General features: G+C 40.2%; 2 protein-coding genes and 1 pseudogene across 2 annotated transcripts in view; all 3 read left to right on the forward strand.

The window, feature by feature from the left end:
* The first annotated feature begins 155 nt into the window (after window positions 1–155).
* grsf1 (G-rich RNA sequence binding factor 1) lies at window positions 156–11,194 on the forward strand. The gene is made up of 10 exons (XM_020612340.1): window positions 156–757; window positions 2,136–2,280; window positions 2,749–2,904; window positions 3,557–3,691; window positions 6,560–6,698; window positions 6,866–7,014; window positions 7,444–7,544; window positions 7,647–7,782; window positions 10,701–10,746; window positions 11,097–11,194. The coding sequence occupies exons 1-10, from the start codon at window positions 545–547 to the stop codon at window positions 11,098–11,100; spliced, it is 1,224 nt and encodes a 407-aa protein (XP_020467996.1). The 5' UTR covers window positions 156–544; the 3' UTR covers window positions 11,101–11,194.
* Window positions 11,195–12,941: 1,747 nt separating this feature from the next.
* Window positions 12,942–16,762, forward strand: LOC109967015 (E3 ubiquitin/ISG15 ligase TRIM25-like; annotated as a pseudogene).
* Window positions 16,674–24,482, forward strand: part of nav2a (neuron navigator 2a) — a 192,786-nt gene continuing 184,977 nt past the window's right edge. Inside the window, exons 1-2 of the mRNA XM_020612326.1 lie at window positions 16,674–16,769; window positions 17,962–18,675. Of these exons, the coding sequence (XP_020467982.1) occupies window positions 18,595–18,675 (81 nt within the window). The 5' untranslated portion in view covers window positions 16,674–16,769; window positions 17,962–18,594. The remainder of the gene's footprint in view (window positions 16,770–17,961; window positions 18,676–24,482) is intronic.

Raw genomic sequence — 24,482 nt, forward strand, 5'->3', positions numbered from 1 at the left:
AAATGTTGCTATTTTTTATTAAAAAAAATTCCTTCAACATCGGATTCGAACAGCAAAAGGGCCTACAACACACACCAGCCGACAAAATATTAACATTTCTTATTACATATATATATATATACATATACATATATATATATACTGTAGTGTGTTCGGTGTGTTTTGTTGCTGATGACGACGACGCTGTCTGCTGTGTATGTCCTGGCTATGTGTGTAATGAAAGAGCGCCTCCCCTGAGCACAAAAGGCAGTTTTGGTGTCCGAATCCTTCTTCTAACCCAGCCGACGTTATAATAGTTACCTTATTAACGGTGTTCAAACTTTTATTCTGAAAAGTCAACCCGGACGTACTGCTGCTACCTTAGTAAACTCTTGAGCGCTGTCCTTGGCCCACGTGAGTCAGTCAGCTAAGCTCCTGAGCTTTATTTTAAGCTAGTGGCTGACGGAGCTAACGGACTTTAAACTCAGATATCGACCTATTTCTGTCCAGAACACTGCTGTTCGATAGCTAGCAATAATAAGACTTCCGGTTCGGTTTGGCTAAAATGTCTTTTAACAGCAAGTTTTTGTTGTGCCTGATTCAGCGGTGTGTCGCAGTCAAACAGCTAACGTTACCAGCAGGTATGACAATGAAAAGTGCTGCGCCGTCAGTCAGGTGTGGGTTCATTCAACACCGAATGTGGACATCCACGGCCAGGGTAGTGTGTCGTGAGCTTTCGTCAATAGTGACATCCAGTCAGTGCGGTTTCTGTACAAAGGTTAGTGAAGAGCTCTCTGTGGGTTCACTGACTTTTTTTTTATAGGGGTGAATGTGTGGTCTATGTGTATATCTTATCATGGATGGATTACTGAGCTGGTCCCTGGGGCTGTTAGACCAGAGAAGAGACTATTGTCCTCTCTGTTTTAAAGTCAGTCAAGAAGCTGCAGAACTACTACAAGAAGCCCCAGAATATTCTGGACGGACATCAGAGATAGTGAGGTCTTCGGGTAGAAGGCACACTGGATCTTAAAATGTGTGTTTTGTGTCAGCGTGCTCACATTCTACTAAGTTAGAACCCTGAGAAGAAGTGTGAAACTGCAGCCTCCAGACACAGTATTAAAAGCTTATTTGTGAAAGTCTTAGGAACTGACCTCAGAGAGCTGCGCTCCTCTGTCTGTCAGTTCCTCCCGAAAGAATAGATGCAAAACAACTACAAATATGTACAAAGCCACTGAAAGAAAGACAAAATGTTTACAAAAATATGTAAAACAACCAATAGAGGCACGGAGGAACTACAATGAAACGTAGAGCTTAGGGGCAAGGTTTTCAGTGTGTGGACTGAATGACAAGTTCTGATTAATAATAATAATACTTATATGTTGTGACCTTTTGTATTTCAATCCCTTGTGCATCTGTGATCTTAGGAAAATTCAATGTAAACTTCTTACCATTTGAAAGTAACAAATTTGGATTTATCAGCATTTAGTACCAACTTGAGTTGAGGTCAGTGATACCAGACAGCATTGAAAGCAGACTGTAGGAATTCAAATGCCTGTACTACTGAGGGGGGTGAACAATGTATAATTGCATATAAAAAATAAAAATTAAATAAGGCATTTGATAAGTTATATGTGTGTGTAGCGAGAGAGAGAGAAACAATGACTTCATTCTTTCAATTATCCCAATATGGAACTCTGTGGCATGCCTTTGATACAGGGAGGAGGGAAGAGGATGATCCAGTAAACTGTACACTTTGTGTTCTAATAGACAAATAATTTTAAAATCAACTTCTTCTAGAAGCCAGTGTTACAAAGTCTGTCTATACGAAAGCCACGGTCAACCATGTCAACCAGGTGGTGATTAACAGCATCTGCTGTCTTGTCCTGTAATTAGTTTATCTGGCCATGATGGTGTTTTAATGTTTAACCAAAAAGATGCAATTTATTCTGTAATGTTGTCAAATATTTATAATACGACACATTCGTGTAAACATAATTATTGCATTTCACATGAAACTGTGATCCACTATATTTCCATATCTAAGCTTGTTGACAATACAGAACATTGAGACATGATACACAAAAATAATGAATTATTGCACAAACCTCCTTACAAAATATATTTTCAATGGTCATATTTCACACGTTATCTCCCAGTCAGGAGCGCCTTATGATGATGAATACCCACCGCTTCCAGCTTATCAGTCTGATTCAGAAACAGAGAAGAAGGAGGTGTACATTGTGCAGGTGAAAGGTCTCCCGTGGTCTTGCTCAGCTCAGGATGTCTTGCAGTTCTTCTCAGGTGAGGCTTTCTCTCCAGGTGTAAAACCCAACTGATATGGCTAGTTTCAGGTATTTTTTTTATAATCCCGTCTGCACTCTATACTGAACAATGTTTTTCTTGTATGTCAGTGCTTAGTATTTAATTATTGTGTTTATCACACTGTAGTAAACTTTATTGTTGAACTGTTAAATATCTCACCTCACATCATAACTTTGTCTTAACTCTTTCATCACCAAGTCATTAACATAAATATTGTTTTAAGTCAAATGTTTTAGTGGCACATGCACAGTGGTACTGTACTGTTAAAGTCTGTCTGCCCTCTGCCATCCAGTAAAACTACTTAAAATGTTCATACTGACTGGAATATTTAATACAAAAAGTGTGGGAATATTTGCTGATAAACTGTTCATGTAGATATTGTTGTCATACTTAAAAACACATACTGCTACTGAAACAGTTGCCCTGGTTTGATGTGGTGTGTTTCAGAGTGTAGGATCCGTGACGGGGTGAAGGGGATCCATCTCCCGCTGGACAGACTAGGGAGGCCATCAGGACGAGCCTTCATTGAGATGGAGCATGAGGTGGATGTCAGCAAAGCTCTGGAGAAGCACCGGCAGTACCTTGGTCCACGATATGTTGAAGGTTTGTCTCAGTTTGCCTGCTGAGTTTGGGCAGTTCAGGATTGTCAGTGGCTCAGCAGCGGCTCTGTGGTTTTTTTTTTATGTATATAATTAAAATGCTTGATACTGTCCATTCAATGAGTTTTGCATGGAAGCTTTTCATGTTTACATTAATGTAAAATTCAGATCTTGTCATTCCTTGTTGTAGATGACCATGTCCAGCAATACTGTCTTAACAGTGCTTAAATATGTGATTAATTTAAGAGTTTTGACTTCATGCTATAATTAATAATAGCGCTGCAACAATTAATCAACAGAGAATTAATCGCCCAATAAGTAATTAAGCCAAAGCTTTGCTGGATTCAGCTTCTCAAATGCAAGGATTTGATGCTGTTTATGATACATATGTTTGTGCCGTAATTTGCAAATGCAGGAACAAAATAGAAAAAATTTGTGCTAATGTAATCTTAGATAATGTTTTTTTCTTTGTTGTTTTAAGTAACAAAAAAAAAGAATCACAAATCAGTGCAACATATTCTAATATACCAAAGCACTTCTTAAAGCAGACATCAGCAATAACAGACATGACAAAGTTATTAGTTGTACAATAAACAAGGGACAGTCCTGTCCTTTAAATCTTAAAAACAGATGTCATGCTCTTTCTATGTTTGCAGTGTATGAAGTGACAAACAGCGACGCTGAAGCCATCCTGAAGAAAGCCGCCCTGGCTCCAGCTGGGAACGGGGTGGTGCGGCTGCGAGGCCTCCCCTTCTCCTGCACTGAGGCCGACATCATCCAGTTTTTTTCAGGTAAACTGCCTCAGAGTCCTCGCACCTCAGGATTTAGTGAAAACACCGGATGCATGTTATTCCCCTGAAGTGTGACTTGATACGATGCTGTCTTACAAAATGTGTTTTGCTGGATTATTGCACTTACCCTAGACACCTGCATCTGCTTTTGTTAAGTTTATTCTTGCAATTCTCTATAAAAATTCAGTTCATTTATTGTTAAAATACAGACGAACTGCATAGAATTATTAAATGGAAAATAGGGGTGTAAAGATAAACCAATACAAATCATAAAATTGATAAGAATCAGATTTACGACTGTACCGGTTGAGAACCACAGATTTGAACCGAATGCGTTAAATGGTCTGAAATCGATATGGCGCTCATAAACTGATTTTTGGCATGTTTTCTGTGTGTGTATGCACAATCTCCTCCCAGCTTACAAACATGTCTTCTTAATGACACAGAAACAAGAAAAATGCCGCACACACTACATATCGCTGCAGGAGCAAACAGTGCTAGTTTTAGCAGCTACCTCAGAGTACAGAACATGCAGCACTTGTGTCAAATAGCCTATGCTGGGAGTACCACTGACCTCACAATTAGAAATGTTATGAAGGTGACACATTGTTGAAATCCTATAATTATTCTTGTGGCATACTTCACCAAAAAAGCATCAGCAAGACAATTAAGTTTAATTCTTTCACTGCTCAGCATGCTGATCTGCTGTAGTAGGGCTGGGCGATATGGCCCAAAATTCATATCCCGGTATAATTTTTACGTGTCACGATATACCTCTTATATCCCGGTATTTCCTTGTACACAATGTTCAGTTAAATTCAAAGTCAAAAGGCATATGTGATATTATAAGAATGTTTATTAACAGTTTTAGAACGAATGGTGACCAGAAAATCTGTTAGAAGACTACAAAATGTTATGATATACTCCCATATTTGTGTATGTTGTTTAATGTTGCTGCGCACCCCATAAACACAGTCAAGCCAAAAATCCATTAGACCACCACTCACCAACAGGCAGATGAAGACGGTGACCAAAGCACTGCATCCTCCGCCACCCATTCATTTCCACTGCTTTGACGATGTTGGCTCCGTTGTCCGTTGTTAACAGCAACTAGTCGCTTTTCTTCCAGCTTCCAGAACAAGAGAGCGTCCTTCAGGGCCTCTGCAATGTGTTCTCCAGTGTGATCCGGAGGAAATAGCTTGTTTGGAGACACGCTGATTTAATTTCCCAGTCTTCAATAAAATGTGCCATCATGCTCATGTAAGGCTCGCATGTCCGACTTGACCACAGATCTGTAGTTAGTCCGAAATTTGTCACGTTATCCAGCCGGCCGTTAAGTGTCTTCCGGACATCCGTATACATTTCTGGCAGCACCTCTCGTGCAAAATACTTGCGCGAGGGCAACTGGTACCTAGGGTCAAGTGCTTTCAGTAGTTTTTTGAATCCATCTTGCTCCACTGTGGCAATAGGGGTCATGTCCTTTGCAATACGGTATGCTACTGCATTTGTAATTTCATGCCACTTCGCACTTATTTTTTTTGTACGTCACACCACGCTGGCTTTGTGTCGAGGTGGACGGCAGGCAGGAGGACTTTAATTCTGGTGGCTTAGATGTTGTGGGAGTAGTGGCTGCAGCATGCTGAAGTTTCATGTACTCCTCCTACTGGAGTTTGTGGCATTGCTGTAAATGGTGGTACAGATTTGTTGTGCTTCCACATTTGGATGTAACTTCTTTGTGACACCGTTTATAAATTATGTTTTTTTGCTCGACATCATGTACTGTACATCTGTGTCAAGAAACTTATAATATGTGCATATGCTAATGACAATAATATTCACTTTATTTGTATAGAAGAACTGAATATCAAACTGATAGATTCTCTTAATAAATACAATTAAAAAGCCATACCAAAGTTCATTTTGAATCCCTGTTTGAGTTTGGACATGGTTGATGAGAGGATGTGGCGGGTCACACCTCTACCTATTGCAGCATCCCCTACACATTAAAAGGAATAATCAGAAACAGGTTTATTGCCAAAGAAGTGAAGGGAAGGGGGTTCACATTATAAGGCATTTGTTGTCGTGAGTTGGTGCATACATATAACATGGAGCATGAGACATGACAAATAACATAAGTGTCTGAAATAAGCAGCATAATAAGATACAAAACTAATGAGATAAAATAAGGTGCAGTGAAATAATACTGTACATTTACTTTTCTTATTTTCAAAATGAATTTACAGAATGAGCTAACACAATGTGCAAGTATAGAATATTCAGAGTGTGACTAAGTAGTGCAGTGTAAATAAACAGTGCAGCCAACCAATGGCATTAACGTTATCTTAAATCTACAGAAAATGTCCATATGTACAGTTGGAGCCTAACTCTCGTTGACTAAAGTACTGTCATGGTGTTTGGTTTGGTTGGGTTGGGCCGCATGCGCAGTGGAAGCGTGTGGGCGGGGTGCAGGTGTGTGTGAGTGAGAGAGAGGGAGCCTGATGAGGACAGACTCTTGTCTCGTCCTTTAACTTTATACCGCGGTATAAACGGTATTGCGTAATTCTACACCGCGTTTAAAATTATATCGATACAAGTTAATATATCGATATACCGCCCAGCCCTATGCTGTAGCACCTGTTCAACAGTTCAACCGTTTCAATCATGTTTTTTTTTTTTTCTCAGCAAGATGAAGTCTCTTGAAAAAATGTAATTTATTGTTTGAAATTGATATGGGAGAAGAAACAGATTTTTATTTATTTATTTTTTACCACTCTAAGGTTACTTAAAATCCCTTTAAAAAAACAGGTAACAAATGCAAATGATATTTTAATGAGGAACTTAATCTCAGGATATGCCTTTATTTTGCAGGACTGGATATAATGGAGAATGGCATCACCATCATCACAGACCACAGAGGAAGAATTACTGGGGAGGCCTTTGTGCAGTTTTTTTCTCAAACAGCAGCAGATGAAGCTCTGCAGAGAGACAGAGCGGTCATAGGAACCAGGTAGGTTCTAAACCTGCACAAATGTGTCTCATTTCTCGCCAACAGAAGGTCACAGATGTTATTGTTCAAAAACCAACAAGCTTTTTCAAGACACACAAGCATCTCTGGTCTTTACGGTCGGCTCTGTTAGTTGCTGCTCAGGTTTGTGCTGCTTGTAATATTTTCAGATACATCGAGGTGTTTCCCAGCAATAGTGATGAGATTCATGCTTTTTGGGGAAGGAGGAGGATGATGACGACGGGTCCAGCTCATCCTTGGACCGACCCTTGGTCGGTGAGCAGTACCACATCCACTCGACAGACGAACCCCAGAGCCGGTGAGGGGATTTCAGGCTTCTGCTTCCTCAATAAAACAACATAAGTGAAAATTGGATAAGAAATGTATTAATAAAGTCAGTCTGTTGTTACTTTCTTAGAGGGACATTGGCGCTTAATCAGCTCTCGTCTACACTTTGTCCCTATTTTTCTATTCACCTTCTATTACTGGATGAATTTTTTTTTTATGGTGAAATTTTTGAAATTTGGAAATATAAAATTCTGGTAAACTATTTAAATTGCTCGATACATTAAACAAAATTTGTTGCAGGTGGTAAAACCTCATCAGATGATTTTATACAGAAATCAAAGCCCAAATGAAACATCAGCTAATGGTAAAGTGAGGAGAACTTTTAAAGATAACTGTCGTTTTTGCTCTGTGGGAACAAATGTGCTGCTTTAGCCACTAAACACTGTTTCTCATGGTGTAGCCTCTGCTCCACCAGCGTCCCTTCAGAGCACCACTGTGCCGCTGCACTATGTCCATATGAGAGGTCTTCCTTTCTGGGTGTCCGGAGAAGACATTGTGAAGGTAAAATTTAAGATAACGAATGGGCTGAGAACTTGAAGCTGGTTGTGTGAATCAGAGGACAGTTGGACACGACTCTGTAACATGTTTTTTTTCCTCCTGCAGTTTTTCTCCCCTCTAATCGTGTCTAAGATCCTGATTGACTGCAGCCCTGACGGGAGGCCGAACGGAGAGGCTGATGTTTACTTCAACTGCCACAAGGATGCCGTGGCTGCCATGTCCAGAGACAGACGGCACATAGGTGAGAGTGTTAGAGGTTTTAACGCCAGTGGCCTGCTCTTCAAATGAGGTTTGACTCATTCAAACTAACATCCTGTTAGATGTCTGTTCTACATCGTCCTTAGCAATGTTTCCAGTTTTCCACACTTTCATGAGTATCAAACAACTGAAGTGAATATGTTCAGGCTGCGAGTGATGTCGGTGTGTGACTGGTGAGGTTCTCCCCAGTGGACATGCAAGACACCTTTACATGATAATTATAAGCCTGTAATGAAATTGAATCATTAGTTTCTTTAAAAGCAGCTTGATTTAAACGATCTTCAAACAGCAAATCGAGTTCTGTAGTTAATCACAAAAGTTGTCAAAATGACATCCTCATCTTTTAAATGTCATATTATACAGTGGGTACGGAAAGTATTCAGACCCCCTTAAATTTTTCACTCTTTGTTATATTGCAGCCATATGCTAAAATCATTTAAGTTCATTTTTTTCCTCAATGTACACACAGCACCCCATATTGACAGAAAGACACAGAATTTTTGACATTTTTGCAGATTTATTAAAAAAGAAAAACTGAAATATCACATGGTCATAAGTATTCAGACCCTTTGCTGTGACACTCATATATTTAACTTAGGTGCTGTCCATTTCTTCTGATCATCCCAGAGATGGTTCTACACCTTCATTTGAGTCCAGCTGTGTTTGATTATACTGATTGGACGTGATTAGGAAAAGCCACACACCTGTCTATATAAGACCCTACAGCTCACAGTGCATGTCAGAGCAAATGAGAATCATGAGGTCAAAGGAACTGCCTGAAGAGCTCAGAGACAGAATTGTGGCAAAGCACAGATCTGGCCAAGGTTACAAAAAAAAATTCTGCTGCACTTAAGGTTCCTAAGAGCACAGGGGCCTCCATAATCCTTAAATGGAAGACATTTGGGACGACCAGAACCCTTCCTAGAGCTGGCCATCCGGCCAAACTGAGCTATCGGGGGCATGGAGTTTGCTAAAAAACACCTGAAGGACTCCAAGATGGTGAGAAATAAGATTCTCTGGTCTGATGAGACCAAGATAGAACTTTTTGGCCTTAATTCTAAGCGGTATGTGTGGAGAAAACCAGGCACTGCTCATCACCTGTCCAATACAGTCCCAACAACGAAGCATGGTGGTGGCAGCCTCCTGCTATGGGGGTGTTTTTCAGCTGCAGGGACAGGATGACTGGTTGCACTCGAGGGAAGGATGAATGCGGCCAAGTACAGGGATATCCTGGACGAAAACCTTCTCCAGAGTGCTCAGGACCTCAGACTGGGGCGAAGGTTCACCTTCCAACAAGACAATGACCCTAAGCACACAGCTAAAATAACGAAGGAGTGGCTTCACAACAACTCTGTGACTGTTCTTGAATGGCCCAGCCAGAGCCCTGACTTAAACCCAATTGAGCATCTCTGGAGAGACCTGAAAATGGCTGTCCACCAATGTTTACCATCCAACCTGACAGAACTGGAGAGGATCTGCAAGGAGGAATGGCAGAGGATCCCCAAATGCAGGTGTGAAAAACTTGTTGCATCATTCCCAAAAAGACTCATGGCTGTATTAGCTCAAAAGGGTGCTTCTACTAAATACTGAGCAAAGGGTCTGAATACTTATGACCATGTGATATTTCAGTTTTTCTTTTTTAATAAATCTGCAAAAATGTCAAAAATTCTGTGTTTTTCTGTCAATATGGGGTGCTGTGTGTACATTAATGAGGAAAAAATGAACTTAAATGATTTTAGCATATGGCTGCAATATAACAAAGAGTGAAAAATTTAAGGGGGTCTGAATACTTTCCGTACCCACTGTATGTTCTGCCCCCACTGGTCTTTAAAAGTCAGAATTTCTTAGCTTAGGTTCTGTGTACAAACTTTTGTTTTATATTTTGTGTGTGAGTATACATAGGTAAAATTTTGAGATTACAGCAACAGATTATAACAGTATCTCATTAACCTGCATGCTCTCATTGAAAATCACAGCCATCTCACCATTGTTTCATTATAAAAGCTATTTGGATCTCATAGGTTTATACCAGCACTTCAGCAGGTGTATGGGTTCCTTTCTCTGACAACAGCTCCATAACAATTTTAAACCAGCTTTAAAGAACTAAAAATCACAATGTTATAATCAGAATGACCCTACATATAAAGAGTAGAGTGCTCAGGACCAGCTGATGTTCAAAAACTGGAATTTTTATCCGAGGCATACATTCATTCATTGACCTTGACGCTGGACTCAGTATGAAGGTTGTGCACTGTCAGATATTTGCTGTTTATCAGGATGTTGAGCAAGTATTTCTGTGGCCTCCTTGTTTCCACAGAGAGGTAGTAATTGTAGTCATCGTCAGTACACATGCCCATGGTTAGGTTTTCTCTCCTGCGTGTTGGTTGGTTTGACAGCCAGTTTAATTATGGGTGCACATATAAAGCTGATGACATTTGCTTATAGCTGGAACTACAACATGATAAAAATATCAAAACCCAGTGAACATCACTGAGTCATTTTGTGTTTTATCTTGATATCTTGACAATATGAGACTTAAAAATGAGTTTGGTCTGCCACCAGGTGTCCATTTGATGCATGTTTTATTTTGGATTATAACATCTTCTATTCTTTAAATAACAAATTTGAAACCTTGTGCAGCCCCGGTGGAGGTATAAATATACTTGCTGTATGTTGTTTTTGTTTTTTTTTATTAAACTGACATTCCAGAAAAATATTGGTAGATCTCTGAATATTTACTGTCAGCAGATCATCTCTGGGTCATTAGTTTCTATAACACCCACTCTTTTTTCTGTTATAGCTATTAAATTGGTGCCATTGTATGAATATGTTGCAATAAATATATATATATATATTGCAGTGTGAATATGACTCAGCATTTGAACCATCACTGTTTTTCAGGAGAAAGATATGTTGAGTTATTCCTGAACTCGGACTCTAATGCAAGGTGAGAAACACTGAATTGTTTGGCTTCTTACACTTTCTAGATTTGACTCTCAGCATTGCACAACTGGAAAGGTTTTGAAAACATTAGGAGGCTGATTTATGCACAGAGGAACCTGACAGTTTACTGTGCTTAATTAAAATAATACAGAAGCGTTAGTTAAATCCAACCAGGTGGGAGTTTCCAGCCCTTTATGGAACAAAGAACACACTGCAGTCTCTGTGCCACTCTTCATTTTAAAGCCTTGCTCTTTTAATCTGGAAAAGTGGTAATTTAGTGCTTTCATCTTCTTGTAAAAAACTTGCTTTTTAGCTCCCTCCCAGGTACGATTTAACATGTACTTTCCTCTGCAGGTGAAAGCTGACACACAGGAGCCATACACAGGACAGTTATATGTATTTTCCAGCCTGACTTGGACATCAACTAATAAACATTCTTGTTATCACAGAAACATGAATTGTCTTCATTAACGGGGGAAAATACATCACAGTTTTAGGTAAATTACTAAAGTTTATCATAAAGATGTGTTATACTGAGTTATTTTTGTAAAGATTTCTTGTATTCAAATGTGGCACAAGACTCATAGTTATAAAGCATTTGATTTCCACTCGGTCATACTTTATGTGAAGAAGAGGGGTCACTTTGAAATTGGCACATTCAAACAATTTGTCATATTAATTTGGTCAAATGTGTTGCTAAGAATAGTTTGATCCTCACACCAACATAACAAAAAATGTTCCAAGATTTAAACAGGGAAGTGGGCGGTGAAATGCAAAACGGTGTATCCTTAAGGTTAATAAGGACCAGAAAAAGAAATGCAAAGCATAAAGATTGAATGATTTTTAAAAATCCAAGTAAAAAATGTTTTATATGTCACAAGCACAAATGTGGAATGTGCCAAAATGGCTGAGCATATTGAATCCAATTGAATATAATGTTTGTCTAAAACTGCAGTGAGATGAGATTTATTTTGCAAAATGAACTTTACACAATGAGAGAAATAAAATGTGGCTTTGGGGTCATGCTGGTAAATTTACTTCTGAGATTACATCCAAAAAGAAATAAAATAAACAAGGTTCATCAAAGTTTTAGCTGTTAAACTTGCGATTTCCTTTTAATACTATCAATTGCTCACTTGGTCTGCAAGAAATGGTGAAAAAGAATTCAGTTAACTAAGTTATGCAATGCAAAAATGAGCGGCGAAAAGAAAAAGGTTTCTATGAATTGTAAACATAACTGCCAGTTAGATACGTTTCATTAAGTTGTGTGAGTGAGTCCAAAGGCTTGCTGAATCATAAGAAATATGCATTGTTAGCAAAATAAAAATTGAAAACAATTTTTCAAGACTGGCCAATAAACATGTCATCTTAAGTTCACAGGCAAATGATCTGTTGCGTTCATGTCTGGAGGAATGTTTCAAAGAAACATTGATTAGATTGTTTAAATGTATCAAAGTAATATAAACATTTATATTTTGAAGTGTATATTCTTCAAAAATAAGTAATGGATGACATTTAAAAATCAAAAATATTATTTTAAGAGGTTCTTAGAGTGGTCATTCCCTAACCGTAAGGTTGGTGGTTCTATTCCCATTTTCCCCAGTCCACATGTCAGTGTGTCCTTGAGCAAGGCACTGAACCCCAAGTTGCTCCCGAAGGCCAGGCCAGCGCCCTGCAGGGACAGTGCCACCATCTGTGTGTGTGTGTGTGTGAGAGCTGGTGCAGCAGATGGCTGCCGTGGTTCTGTGTGGGAGACAGGTTCCTTGTGAGAATAACATGCTTGGCCAGTAAAAGTGATTATCATTATCATTTTTCATCTACTGAATTTCCATTGTTCTCATTAAACTTAAATAAACCAAATTTAAGAACAAAAGAGGTAACTTTGAAAAGCCATGTCCAATGGCAAAGATCCCAAGCAGAATTTAACAATGGGTTGACGAGTCTTTCTACTACTGTAACAAAAAGGTTAATCACACAGTGTGTCCCTCAGAGCTCCCCTCTTCTCTCAGATGCCGCAGCTCCACTCTGTCCATATATTTCCCAGTTCCCTCCCCTTCAGATGTACAGTTTGAAGATGATGTGGTGAAGTGCAAGAGCTGACAGGCCCCATTCACTGCAGAAACATGTTGTGTAAAACAGAGCTCAATCTAGTTTAACTTGTCAGAAAGCGGAACTCAGCCATTACCACTGAGAGGCGAAATGGTGCCAAAAGGAGTTCAACTGAACCAGGAAGACTTCTCTTGCTCCATTTTTCTGGATCTACTGAAGGATCCAGTGACTTCCCTGTGGACACAGCTACTGCATGAACTGTAGTAAAAGCTTCTGGAATGAAAAGGATGAGGAGAAAACCCACAGCCAACTTCACTGCAGGCAGATCTTCATACCAAGGCCCGTCCTGGTGAAAAGCACCATGTTAGCAGTTTTAGTGGTGGAAATGAAGGAGGACTCTGAGCTGCTCCTGCTGATCACTGCTCTGCTGGACCTGAAAATATGGCTTGCAACATTGCACTGGGAGGAAACCGAAAGCCCTCAGGTTCTGTCTGGTCTGTCCAGCCTTTTACTGTATGAAACACCTCCAGCCTCACTATGATGCAGCTCCACTACAGAAACAAAAGCTGGACGAACCCTCCAAGAAGCTCCAGGAGAACATCTGATCTAGTCACAGTAAGTTGAGGGAGAAGTTCTGCCGCAGTGATCCACAGTGTATCTTATCCCTGCTCTGTGGATGAACATAAACACCATGACACAATCTTAGTTGCAGCAGAAAGGACTGAGAGGCAGAGGAAGCTTGAGGGGAGTCGACGACAAATCCAGGCCAGGGAGAAAGATGTAAAAGTGCTTCAGCAGTAGCTGGAGGCTATCAGTTGCTCTGCTGATAAAGCAGCGGAGGACAGTGAGCAGATCTTCACTGAGCTGATCTGTCTGATGGAGAAAAGATGCTCTGATGTGAAGCAGCAGATCAGATCCCAGCAGGAAACTGGGGTGAGTCGAGAAGTGAAGTAAGAGAAGCTGGATCAGGAGATCAGTGAGCGGAAGAGGAAATATGCTGGTCTCTCACACACAGAGCATCACACATGGTTTCTATACAACTACCCCTCACTGTCACCACTCAATCTACACACTCATCCAACATCGATATCCATCCTCTGAGCTAGTTTGAGGATGTGACAGCAGCTGTGTTAGAGGTCAGAGATCAACTACAGGACATTCCGAGGGACATGTGGACAAACATGTCACTGTCACTGACTGAAGAGGATCATCAGCAGAGCTCAGGACCAGAGCTGGAATCTTAAAAGATTCACATGAAAACATACTGGATCCAAATCCAGCAAACGCATATCTGTTATTATCTGAGGGAACAAGAAAAACAGCATTAATGAGTCAACAACTGTCTTATTTTAGACAGAGAGACAGATTCACTATATATTTTCAGGTCCTGAGTGGAGAGAGTCTGACTGGATGTTGTTACTGGGAGGTGGAGTGGAACGGGACAGGAGTTATTGCAGCAGTTGCATGCAAGAACATCAGCAGAACAGAGTGGCTGAATGAAAGTGCATTTGGAGGCAAAGACAGATCTTGGGCATTAGATTATCACCAAAACAGCTATAATTTTTTTTTGTACAACAGCATTAAAACTCCCATTTCAGGTCCTCGGCCCTCCAGACTTGGAGTGTATCTGGATCACAGAGCAGGTATGCTATCCTCCTACAGCGTCTCTGAAACTATGACTCTCCTCCGCAGAGTCCAGACCACATTCACTCAGCCACTGAGACACTGCTGAGTTCTGTAAACTCAAATAGGCTGAAGTTATTTCAAATGTACTGCGTTAAAATCTTTATTGTAAAGCTAAACTTAATATTTTTCCAAGTTTGTTGCTTAAAGCCCAAACTGGCATTTCTGCATATGCACATGTAAACTTCCCTGTGCTCTAAATGTTGGTTGAATATCTGCACTGTTGTATTTTGTATTGTTGGTCTCCTCCAGAGAAATCACCAGACTTTCCTTTATCACAGATATTTTGTTCGTGTGACTTTGTAAACATCTAAAGAAATCTGTCATTACACTGACATGTAGTAACTAAATGAGTCATTTAACAGACTTGACTAATGTAATGTGTGAAGAAACAGTTTTCATAATAAAAGCAGTTTTTTTCCAAGTCCGTCTTCATCCCAGGATTTCATTCACAGCTGAAAGCTGATGTGAATAATATTTGTATCCTGGAAACTTTATCTACCACCTTTCACACACGATCTGAACACAGCATCAATGTTGCTGCACTTTGATGCTACAGATGTTTCAGTTTCTCTGTGCTGATGTTGTTTGAAGCTGCCAAAGGCTCAGTGAGGTTTTTTCATGTCTTCCTGCAGCAAACATACACAGGTTAAAAGTAAAATCTGAAAACTCGTGCACAACACAAGAGGGCGCCTTTATCCTGCTAACCAGTGATGTAGTGGAGGATAAAACACACACACCCAGTTTGCAGTGGTGAGAAGTAACTTAGTACATTCACTCAAGTACTGTACTTAAGTACAATTTTGAGGTATCAATACTTTACTAGAGTATTTTTGGTTTTGTGCTACTTCTTGCTTTGACTTCACTACATTTTAGAGGCAAATATTTTTATATTTTTTTTACTTTTTACTCTACTACATTTATTTTATAATGTTAGTTACTACTTTTCAGAACCAGATTAATATAAAAATTTACAGTATAATCATAAGACACAGGAGTGCATGAAATATGAACCCAAGAGAGCTTATTTATGCATATGTGCACTGTAATGGCCATTAACTGCATTTTGATGCAAGCACAGTTTGTTTGTTAGATTATGTGGGAAAGCAAAAAAGTAATGCCACAACAGAGGACATTTAGAGGACAAATTTTGCTTAGGGCCCCATAAAGACTTGGGTCGTCCCTGCTGAGCAGACAATGTGTCAACTGCTCAGGGTCATCGGGAGCTCAACAGCAATTGGGAGCTAATCTTAATTAACTTATATACTACTGTTTAGTATGTTATTTTCAATCAATAAAGAATAAACTATACTATTTATACATCTGCAAAGTAACCAGTAGGCTAACTACAGTTGTCCAATAAATGTTGTGGGAAAAGGACAAATTGTGCTTGTGAACTGTAGTGAGTAGAAGTAGAAAATATTATACAATGAAAATACTCAATTAAAATGGTAGTAAATGGGCCCACAACAGAATACGGTTGTAGTGGCTCCACTTCTTATCATTGACATGTCTGTGTTTCGGCACTAGGTGGCGGTAAAGCTCTGCTTACCAGGAGTCGCCATGGAAATCGACGAGCGCCTTCAAGGATGTTGGGAGAGAACAGCGGAGCCTGAAGCAGCCAGTGACGTAATGTTACGGATGGGAGAGAGAAAGCGAGTGGGAAACTGTGCTGCCTTCAGGTACCACTGAGAAAATAGACCACCCACTCACATTGGGTAAGTAGGTATAGGCTCCTGCAAGTTATAGAGGTTGACAAAAAATGAACCCATGGGTATCAGAAAAACACTCAGTGGATAACAATAAACAATATATTTGCTTCGATTTTGGTAATGATTGTGGTCTACAAATAGGGCATTAACCTTTTTTTTAACGCTATTAGCTATAACAGTTATTGTACTAATAACACAGGTACAGATAGAGAGGTCAGCCAAGTCACAAATGACATTACAAAATACAGAGGGCTGAAACAGCCAGTAGAGGAAATAAGCTGTCTAGAAACACTAAACGCGATCAAATAAACAATAACCTTAAAGTTAAGTGATAACAATAAAAACGTTAAATGCAATATTGTAAAAAGGCTTGTAAGCAATATTAAAAAGAGAGTTTTTTTCTGCAAAGAAAACCCAAGAGAACCTGAAGTTGCAACGTTATTAGACTTGACATGTGTGCGCTTTCTCCGACAGGACGTGAATGCACCAGCTGGCTGCACCGCTTGCAGCCTGAAGAGCGGCCACCGCTACTCACGAGGCAGGGGCCGTCTCCGCGAGAAGGAAAGAAAACGATAAGTGCTGGGTGAGCATCATTTCGAGTATTTGTTTCTCTTCGTAATTTGTTTTTGGTACTTTAATTTAGGCAATTACGAACAATTTCCAGAAAGCTCAGAGTAGTAGCCAGGCTGCCAGGCATCCTATGAGGGCTCACAGACGCTCCTGCAGGGATGCTGCAGTAGCTCAGACCTTCGTTCAGCAATTTGTTCCAGATTGTAACTCTTGAGTTAGTGTTGGTTCTCAGACGTGGGCTAAAAATCCACATTTACTGCAGCTTCTCAGAACTGCATAGCACGATAGCAAGTCTATGACCTACAAAAAAGTTAGTGTGTTTTAAGAAGTGTTTTTCATAGCGTCAATAGTGAAAAGCCCTCACCTGCAGCAATTAGATGGCGCTTTGTAAAGCAGTTTCTTTCGGAAATGTTTTTTTAAATGCAATATGTATAAATGGTACCTCGCAGCATTTAAAGAATAGCCTAAGTCGGGTGATATTCTAGATTTTTCTCAGTGTCAACAAATCCCATAAAAAGACTAAAGCAAAACAAAACAAACAAACAAAAAAAAACAAACAAAAAAACAAAACAAAAACAAAAAAACCACGAGTGTTCCGTGTCTAACATGATTATAGCTTACAGTATATTAGACTGTATCTTATTCCTCCCTGCCGTAGACTGTAGCTGTCATTCAAAACGTATTACAAACACATCAGTGGACCAGAAAGTTTCACTGGGAGTCATGTACCTGAGTTTTTGTTTTGAGTCAATCCATACCCCATCATATAGTAAGAACATTAAATGTGTTTTAGCCTAATCCGCAGCTGAAAATAGTCACAAAATGCACAAGATCTCCTCAAAACTGCAGAGCCCAACTGTTTAAGGAAATTGCCCAGCCCTTTTTAAAAGATAAAACTATACATATTATGACCCATCTTAAAAGACTTATGTGTTAAGTAGGAACAAATACGCTGGGGAACTCAAAGTGTTGATAGATGGACTATTGGACTATTATCATTTGATTTGTTTACAGTAACAAAGAGTTTCATCTTTTAAATAACTTGCAATTCAAGAGGAGATGATTCAGACATGTTTCTCACCAGATATGGTTTGTCTGTTGTATGAAGGTTGTCTGTATAATAGTATACTGTGTCTCAAGTATTTTGACACCACAGCCTCTGCTTTAATGCTTCAATTTAACTCTGCTTTCTTTTTTAATATAAGCATCTGTTCACTGGATACCACACTTGACCTCAGAACTGTGAGTGACACCAGATTTTACACATATGCTTTTTCTGTACATTTTTTGTTGCCTTTTTTTTAATGTTGCTGTGCTGTCCGGAAAACCGAAGTCTCATTTTGCTGCATAGAAACTGAAGCCTGCTCACATCCCTTCCAGTGGTAGACAAATTAAATGTCAGGCAGTAGAGAGGATTATGGTGATCTTATTCTCCTTTAAGATCAGAATTCCTTAGCAGCTGTGATGCTTTTGGGAGAGAGACCTGTCCTGGTTATCGCTGGTTCCGTTTCTCTGCCCTGATGCTCACCTCAGGCCAGTCGCTTGGGACCAGGAAGTGCAAAGAGAAAACATCAAGAAACGATATGACTGACGCACATAGTGTGGCTGAGGTCAGATCCCCACAGAGATTGGGCAGCATCTTTTTCATAAAGTAAAGTTGATGGACACGCAGTTTTTCCTATTTTTGGATAGACATTCATGCACCGCAACTGGAAACCAAGTGGGAAGGGGACTGAAATACTTTGAGCAGGTATTTCCCTTCATTCCCAAAAAGGCCTGCTGTAAAGGCTGGATATTTAGCTGTGGGATATCCTGAGTACTCACTCACTTATGGGAAGATGGAAGCAGGAGCAGAGGCTAGTCCACAACAGCACCCGAGAAGGAAACCTGTGCTGCACGGCTTGGAGGACCAGAAAAGGGTGAGTTAATGACTGATCCTCTTCACCCTCTGGATGTACCTGTCTGCTCTGTGTTATGTGATGGCAGAGCGAATGCTCTGGCGTGTAGCAGTCTTTGAATGTAGAGTTTGAATGTTGACTGAGGCTGGATAGGTGGATGCATGGGCGATGAATATACAAAACTAAACAGTTTCTACTGAACTTTGATGCTGTTAGAGATGTTTTTTGGTACATATAAATGATTTTCCAACGCTCTGACAATCCAGAACTTTTGGTCTCAATACAGCAGCAAGAATGCTTTATTTTGTCATAGAGGACTTTTAAAATAATCGCATAAATTATTGTGACCTAGTGTGACTTTCATCAAGCAAACTAATCCAGGTGTCATAACTGGATTGATTCAAAGCCTGAAGAGTCACTGAAGCAGCCACAAAGCATCTTGTTTGATGCGTTGTGGTTGTGTAGGATTACTTAAGCAGAATGCACTAAGATTGATGGAGTAGTTCATACAGCAACTCATTTCTTTGCTCTGCATTTTCCACCCACATGATGTTGATGTAATGCTGCTGCTGCTGTATGCAAACCTCATAGCTCTAGTTCTTCTGATTTCCACTTTTGGCTGGAGGTGTAGGATTACATGGTTCTCTCTAGGTTGAAAATATTGACAACTCTTTGAGTGTACGAACCATTTCAACATTGTATCAGAAACAGTGTGTCTCAAGTGTCAGTGTCTGAAACCGTGGCCTCTTTTATTACTGTAGTTCTGGATGAGCTGATATTTGGGAGATACAAGGTTTTCACTTGACTGTGGCAATGAGCAGTTATAATAGACTTGGACGGAGGCACCAGGCAACAACACTGTGCAGGCTAAATAGTCTGTGTTGATTCAGAGCACATACAGTATATCCTCTGAGGCATGTGTGCAACACCATGATCATTTTGATTCCAGCACAAGGTGAAGCACAGACTTCTATACTCCTCTGCTCTTCTATGTGAAGGAATGTTAAACTAAATGGAGGAAAAGGTTATTACCACAGTTACCAGATTATCAGTTCTTTATGACAAATCTTTGACAAGGTACTGGGACATAAAAAATAAGAATGACATGTGGAAACAAATCATTGACATACATAACAGTACATAGTACGGTGGATATGTCAGAAAACAACTGTCCGGTCAGTGTTTAAACTATGTGCTGAATACAGCACACCCCCAGATTGACCGAAGGCTTGATACAGCCAACTAGTTTTGTATTTGTGTGAACATATGGTTATCTTTAATTTTAAGTGCCAGGGGCCTGAATTTTTCCTGCTCTGCTGCAGTCAACTCTGGCTCAGCTGACTGACATCTTTTCTGTTACATTCAGCAGTGTGTTTGCAGGGTGTTTAAGGCTAAAGTAACAAAACAAGAGGTATTCTCAAATGCTGTGGGTGGGTGACTTCCTTTGGGTTTACATTTACAATAAGTGGGGCTTCCAACTGGGAGCAGCTGAAATTTGGTCCCAGTATGCATGTTGGTGTTCGGTCCCTGTTAAGTCTGCTGGGCTTTACACCCGCTGTTAAAGGTGCCAAGGATCAGACTGACCAAGGTTTAGTTCTTTTTCTCATTTCCTTCCTGTCCGCTATGGTCCCTGTGTAAATTATTGATTTGATCAGGTGTGTTAAATTAGTCACTTGGGATTGTGTAGAACATGAATATTAACTGATACAACCATAGTTCCAGCTGCTGTGTTCTAATTTTCCAGACTACCGAGCCCCTCTTTCTCTGGATGCTGAGTGACATACTGAACAGCTAAAGGACAACAGTAGCATTTGGATTCAGCATGAAGCTCAATATTTCTAAAATCCCATTCAAACTGTTGTTGTTGCTACAGTAACCAACCCACAATACCAGTCACTGAGTGAGTTTTTGCCCTTTGTGTGCTCAATGAGTTATCAATAGTGACACATCTAGATTTCATTAGAGGTCTCACTTGCAGCCGCATACGTGGCGGCATCATCAGTCGGAGACCATATTAGGCCAGATGCTTGGGCGCTCTCCTGGGAAGAGAGGCTGTACTAGACTGAGCCAGTACTCACCATTCACCTTCACCCTTAATGGACATCAGCTGACTTAAATAAATTGACAGCAGTGATGTACATGCACATGGACTCCCGCTGTTGGAGAATTACCTCAGGCTTCCATGCAGAAAGATTCATTGTCCCCTGACAATTACCTAGCCTGTGCGAGTTCACGATCCTATATGTGATACTCGCGCTACTAGGAGGTAATTGGATTTTGTTCTCTTTGTAGATTTACTCTCTCACACGTCCCCTGCTCCATATATTAATGTTTATTGAGTAGCAATCATGAACCTACATGGGAAAGCAGCAAGTGTTGGAGGAGAATCAGGGATGTATCGCATTGTGGTGAATGCAGGCTCAACGTTTGATGGAGCAGAATGGCAAACTCTGCTTGTGTCAGAAACCTGCCAATTTCTAGTCAATTGTTATTCACTGAACTATGATTCCATGAGATTGGATCTTTAGTGTTATAAATTGTCCAGCTACAGACAAGTACAGACGGGTCCATTTGATCTGTGCCTTTCCAGCACTGTTGTAAACTGTTCAGTTGTTAAGTAATAAGTTTTTAAGCATTTTATGTGATTTGTATGTTTTATATCTGAATGGAGGATGACATCCAAATGGAACTTAACATTTTCAGAGCTTCTTAGAATACCCCACCAACACTGAACCATCAGTAAAAGCGGGGAGTGGGGTTCTTTCTTGTGACAAAATGCTATTGTGTGTCTGTGTATCAGAAGTTGTTTGGTTTAATCAAAGTTACTTGGTTCCCAAAAGAATGTAATTATACTGAAGGACTGTTCATGGCAGCACCAGATTCATGCTTTAATAGCACTAAATTACTACAAAATACACTAAAAACTAGGCAATTCTTGCTTTCCATTTCCCTCTTTAAAAACTTGATTTCATGTGAAAAAGTGGGTGATTGATACTCTATGGCAGCTGGCTATGAGGTAAATACATTGTGAAAAGTACATACACCTCCCCGAAAAGTCTTTGCATCAGGTGTGTAGGCCAAGGTGGAATACTAGTAAAATAAAAAGATTATAGCTCACAACACTGATTTGATGCTCCAAAAATTATGTTTATTCATGCCAAGCTGCCACGCCGGTGACATTTTGTCATCAGGTATTCCTGATGTAGACTACCTGATGAAGACAATGCTGTAGTTGTGTGGGCTATGATCTTTTTATTTTACTATCTGACTGTGAAGTCCCTGATGATGGAACTTCCAAATCTTGTCATCACTGGGCACAGGCTGACCTCTTCCAAGGGTTTCAGTCAAATCTGTAACATTTTCAGAGAACTACAAAGAAACAAGAGTCAAGGCCTAAGATCCTTCCAAATTATAGTCGGGCAATTCAATAATCTGAAGAATCTAATGCAGCAAATCTAAAAATGAGGTTGATATATTCCCTGCTAAGATGTTGGTTTTCATCTGTCAGCAGCATGATATACTAAATTGTCATCTTTTTTTAAATTTATGCAGTGCATCTCCTTTGTATTGCAGATTTGTATGAGTAAGTATGAAATTAAGCTGGAAGGATAAATGCTTGAGAAATTCAGGTCTAGACAAGTATGTTTAATTTATTGGAGTGCAGTCAATGAAACAGAGCCTTGAGCTGCTTTTATTAATAAAATCTTAGCATACTGGACAAAGTACAGATTTACAGCACTGATGTTGAACACAGGGCAAAAGTGTAGACAGTGCTGACATGACTGTTTCTCTTAGTAACGTTTTAAAGCTATCTTCATGTTTGGTGATAAATCAGTGATCACAGGTTTTTTTTTTTTTTTATCCAAAGCCAGGAAGATGATACAGTACAAAAACCTGTTTTCAAAATAAAGAGTGAGTTGTTAGACAGCAGAACTCACCCCCTTCCACCAGCATCTGATAGAGAAGGTGACAGAGAGCATTCTGTAATGAAATCTATTATTGGTTCAGCTCATTGAGGATGAAAGGGAATTTGGCACTAATTGCTCAAAAAGAGCCATTGGAAATTAAGTGTTTATTTTCACCAGTCATTTCTGACTGCTAATTAAGAGGGTTTTGATATGGTTGGTTGGGGTCTGTAGGATAATGAGGTGTTTGCATTGGATGTGGGTGCTGCAGACTGCTCTGCTGCAGTCACTCTCTAACAGCCTCATAATTAGCTAAGAGACACCAGCTACTTTTTTATGCTTCCATAAGATCCAGGAGTATCCCATGTGGTTCCCAGGCTAGATTGGATATGTAATCCACCCAGCATGTTCCAGGGCTATCCTGGAGTGTCCTCCTTGTTGGGCGAGCCTGGAATACCACTACAGGGAGGTGGCAAGAACACATGCTGCGTTTCCACTATACTAGAACCCAACCAGCGGTATACCTCATACTTGCCTTACTTAACTATCACCAAGAATAGCCTCTGGGGTTGAGGTGGACCATCCTGCTTTGTTTTCCCACTGTTTAAGAATAAGGATAATAACCTTTATTGGCCAAGTATGTTACACCCAAGGAATTTGTTTCCGGTACAGAACTGATGGCAGCCATCTGCGGTGCCAACTCAGCCAATGGCTCTAACCATCAGGGGCAACGGGGGCTTCAGTGTCTTGCCCAGGGACCCCCCAACACATGGACTGCAGGCACCGAGTTTCGAACCTTCAGGTTGGGAGACGACTACTGTACCCACTGCGCCACTGTCGCCCCCATATATTCTCTCTGTCGGTCTCTGTTTAGAGGAGAGAGGGGCTGCTCCTCTCTCACACACGCAGCCAGCTGTGTGTTTACACACAGTGCTTGTAATGTTAATGCTTGAGGTGTTAAGACGTGGACATTTACAATAGTGGAAATAAATGCAAAATCTGCGTTACTCTGCGTGACACATTTCGGTAGGTTCCTATAATGGAGAAAACTCCTATGGTGATCTGATGCTGAACCACCTTAAACGGCTTCTTCTGCTGCAAACTTACAGCATTGCCACCCCTACCTGATTCTACTTGTCTCAGCTCTTTAAGACATTCCTGAGGCTGAGTCCAGACAACCTGCAAATGAAGCTCATTTCACTCAGTTTGTGTTTGTGTTGATTTCAACATATGCCTCAGTTGTGTCAGATAATTGTGCTTGTAAAGATAATCAAAGCAAGAGAAAAAGCACTTCATTTACTGCTTTCTCCGCAGTGTTCTTTCTATCGGTGGACATATGGTCAAGGTCACTCTGGCCATACTCTCCCTGAGCTGCCAACCTGTTCATCAGGACGGCAACAGCTGTGCTAACCACCACTCAGATTGCTACAGTCAGTGCCCTCCTACAGTATACACTTAAAAGGTTAGCAAACAGGGAAGGCCATATCTCTGTCTGGAGTCTCTGCACCTTTTCAAACTGTTGCAATTATCTTTTGCAGCTGGTACATGAGCAGATTTATATAATTATGACTAAGTCCATTAGACTTGGTGATCATCTCTCCACTGTTAGGGTGGTCTGTTGCCTGGATATGGAGACCGACTAGAGGGGTGACGATTTGTCATTGACAGGGAGTGATTGATTGTGTGTGCCAACTGCACTGCTGCTATCTGAAACTAATTGATTGTAATATCAGAGAGATAGGATAGCGTGATGAAAACTGGGCACCCTTGTGAAATTATTTCAAAGCTATTGTAGACATTATCCCTCTTTAACAATTGCTCAGTTTGAGGCACCCCCTGACTACGTTACTCAGATAAGGGATTACTCTCTTTATTGATTAAAGTTATCTTATTTAGCTCAGGTACTCTGTAGCTGAAGCACAT

The sequence above is a fragment of the Monopterus albus genome, unplaced genomic scaffold (genome assembly GCF_001952655.1).
Source record: "Monopterus albus unplaced genomic scaffold, M_albus_1.0 scaffold123.1, whole genome shotgun sequence".
NCBI lineage: Eukaryota > Metazoa > Chordata > Actinopteri > Synbranchiformes > Synbranchidae > Monopterus > Monopterus albus.

Excerpts from the sequence above, each read along its gene's own strand:
- grsf1 (XM_020612340.1), top strand. The coding sequence starts at position 545 with ATGTCTTTTAACAGCAAGTTTTTGTTGTGCCTGATTCAGCGGTGTGTC. Across the intron at positions 2,281-2,748 it reads TGTCTTGCAGTTCTTCTCAG|AGTGTAGGATCCGTGACGGG; the intron begins GTGAGGCTTTCT and ends GGTGTGTTTCAG. Across the intron at positions 7,783-10,700 it reads CAGAGACAGACGGCACATAG|GAGAAAGATATGTTGAGTTA; the intron begins GTGAGAGTGTTA and ends ACTGTTTTTCAG.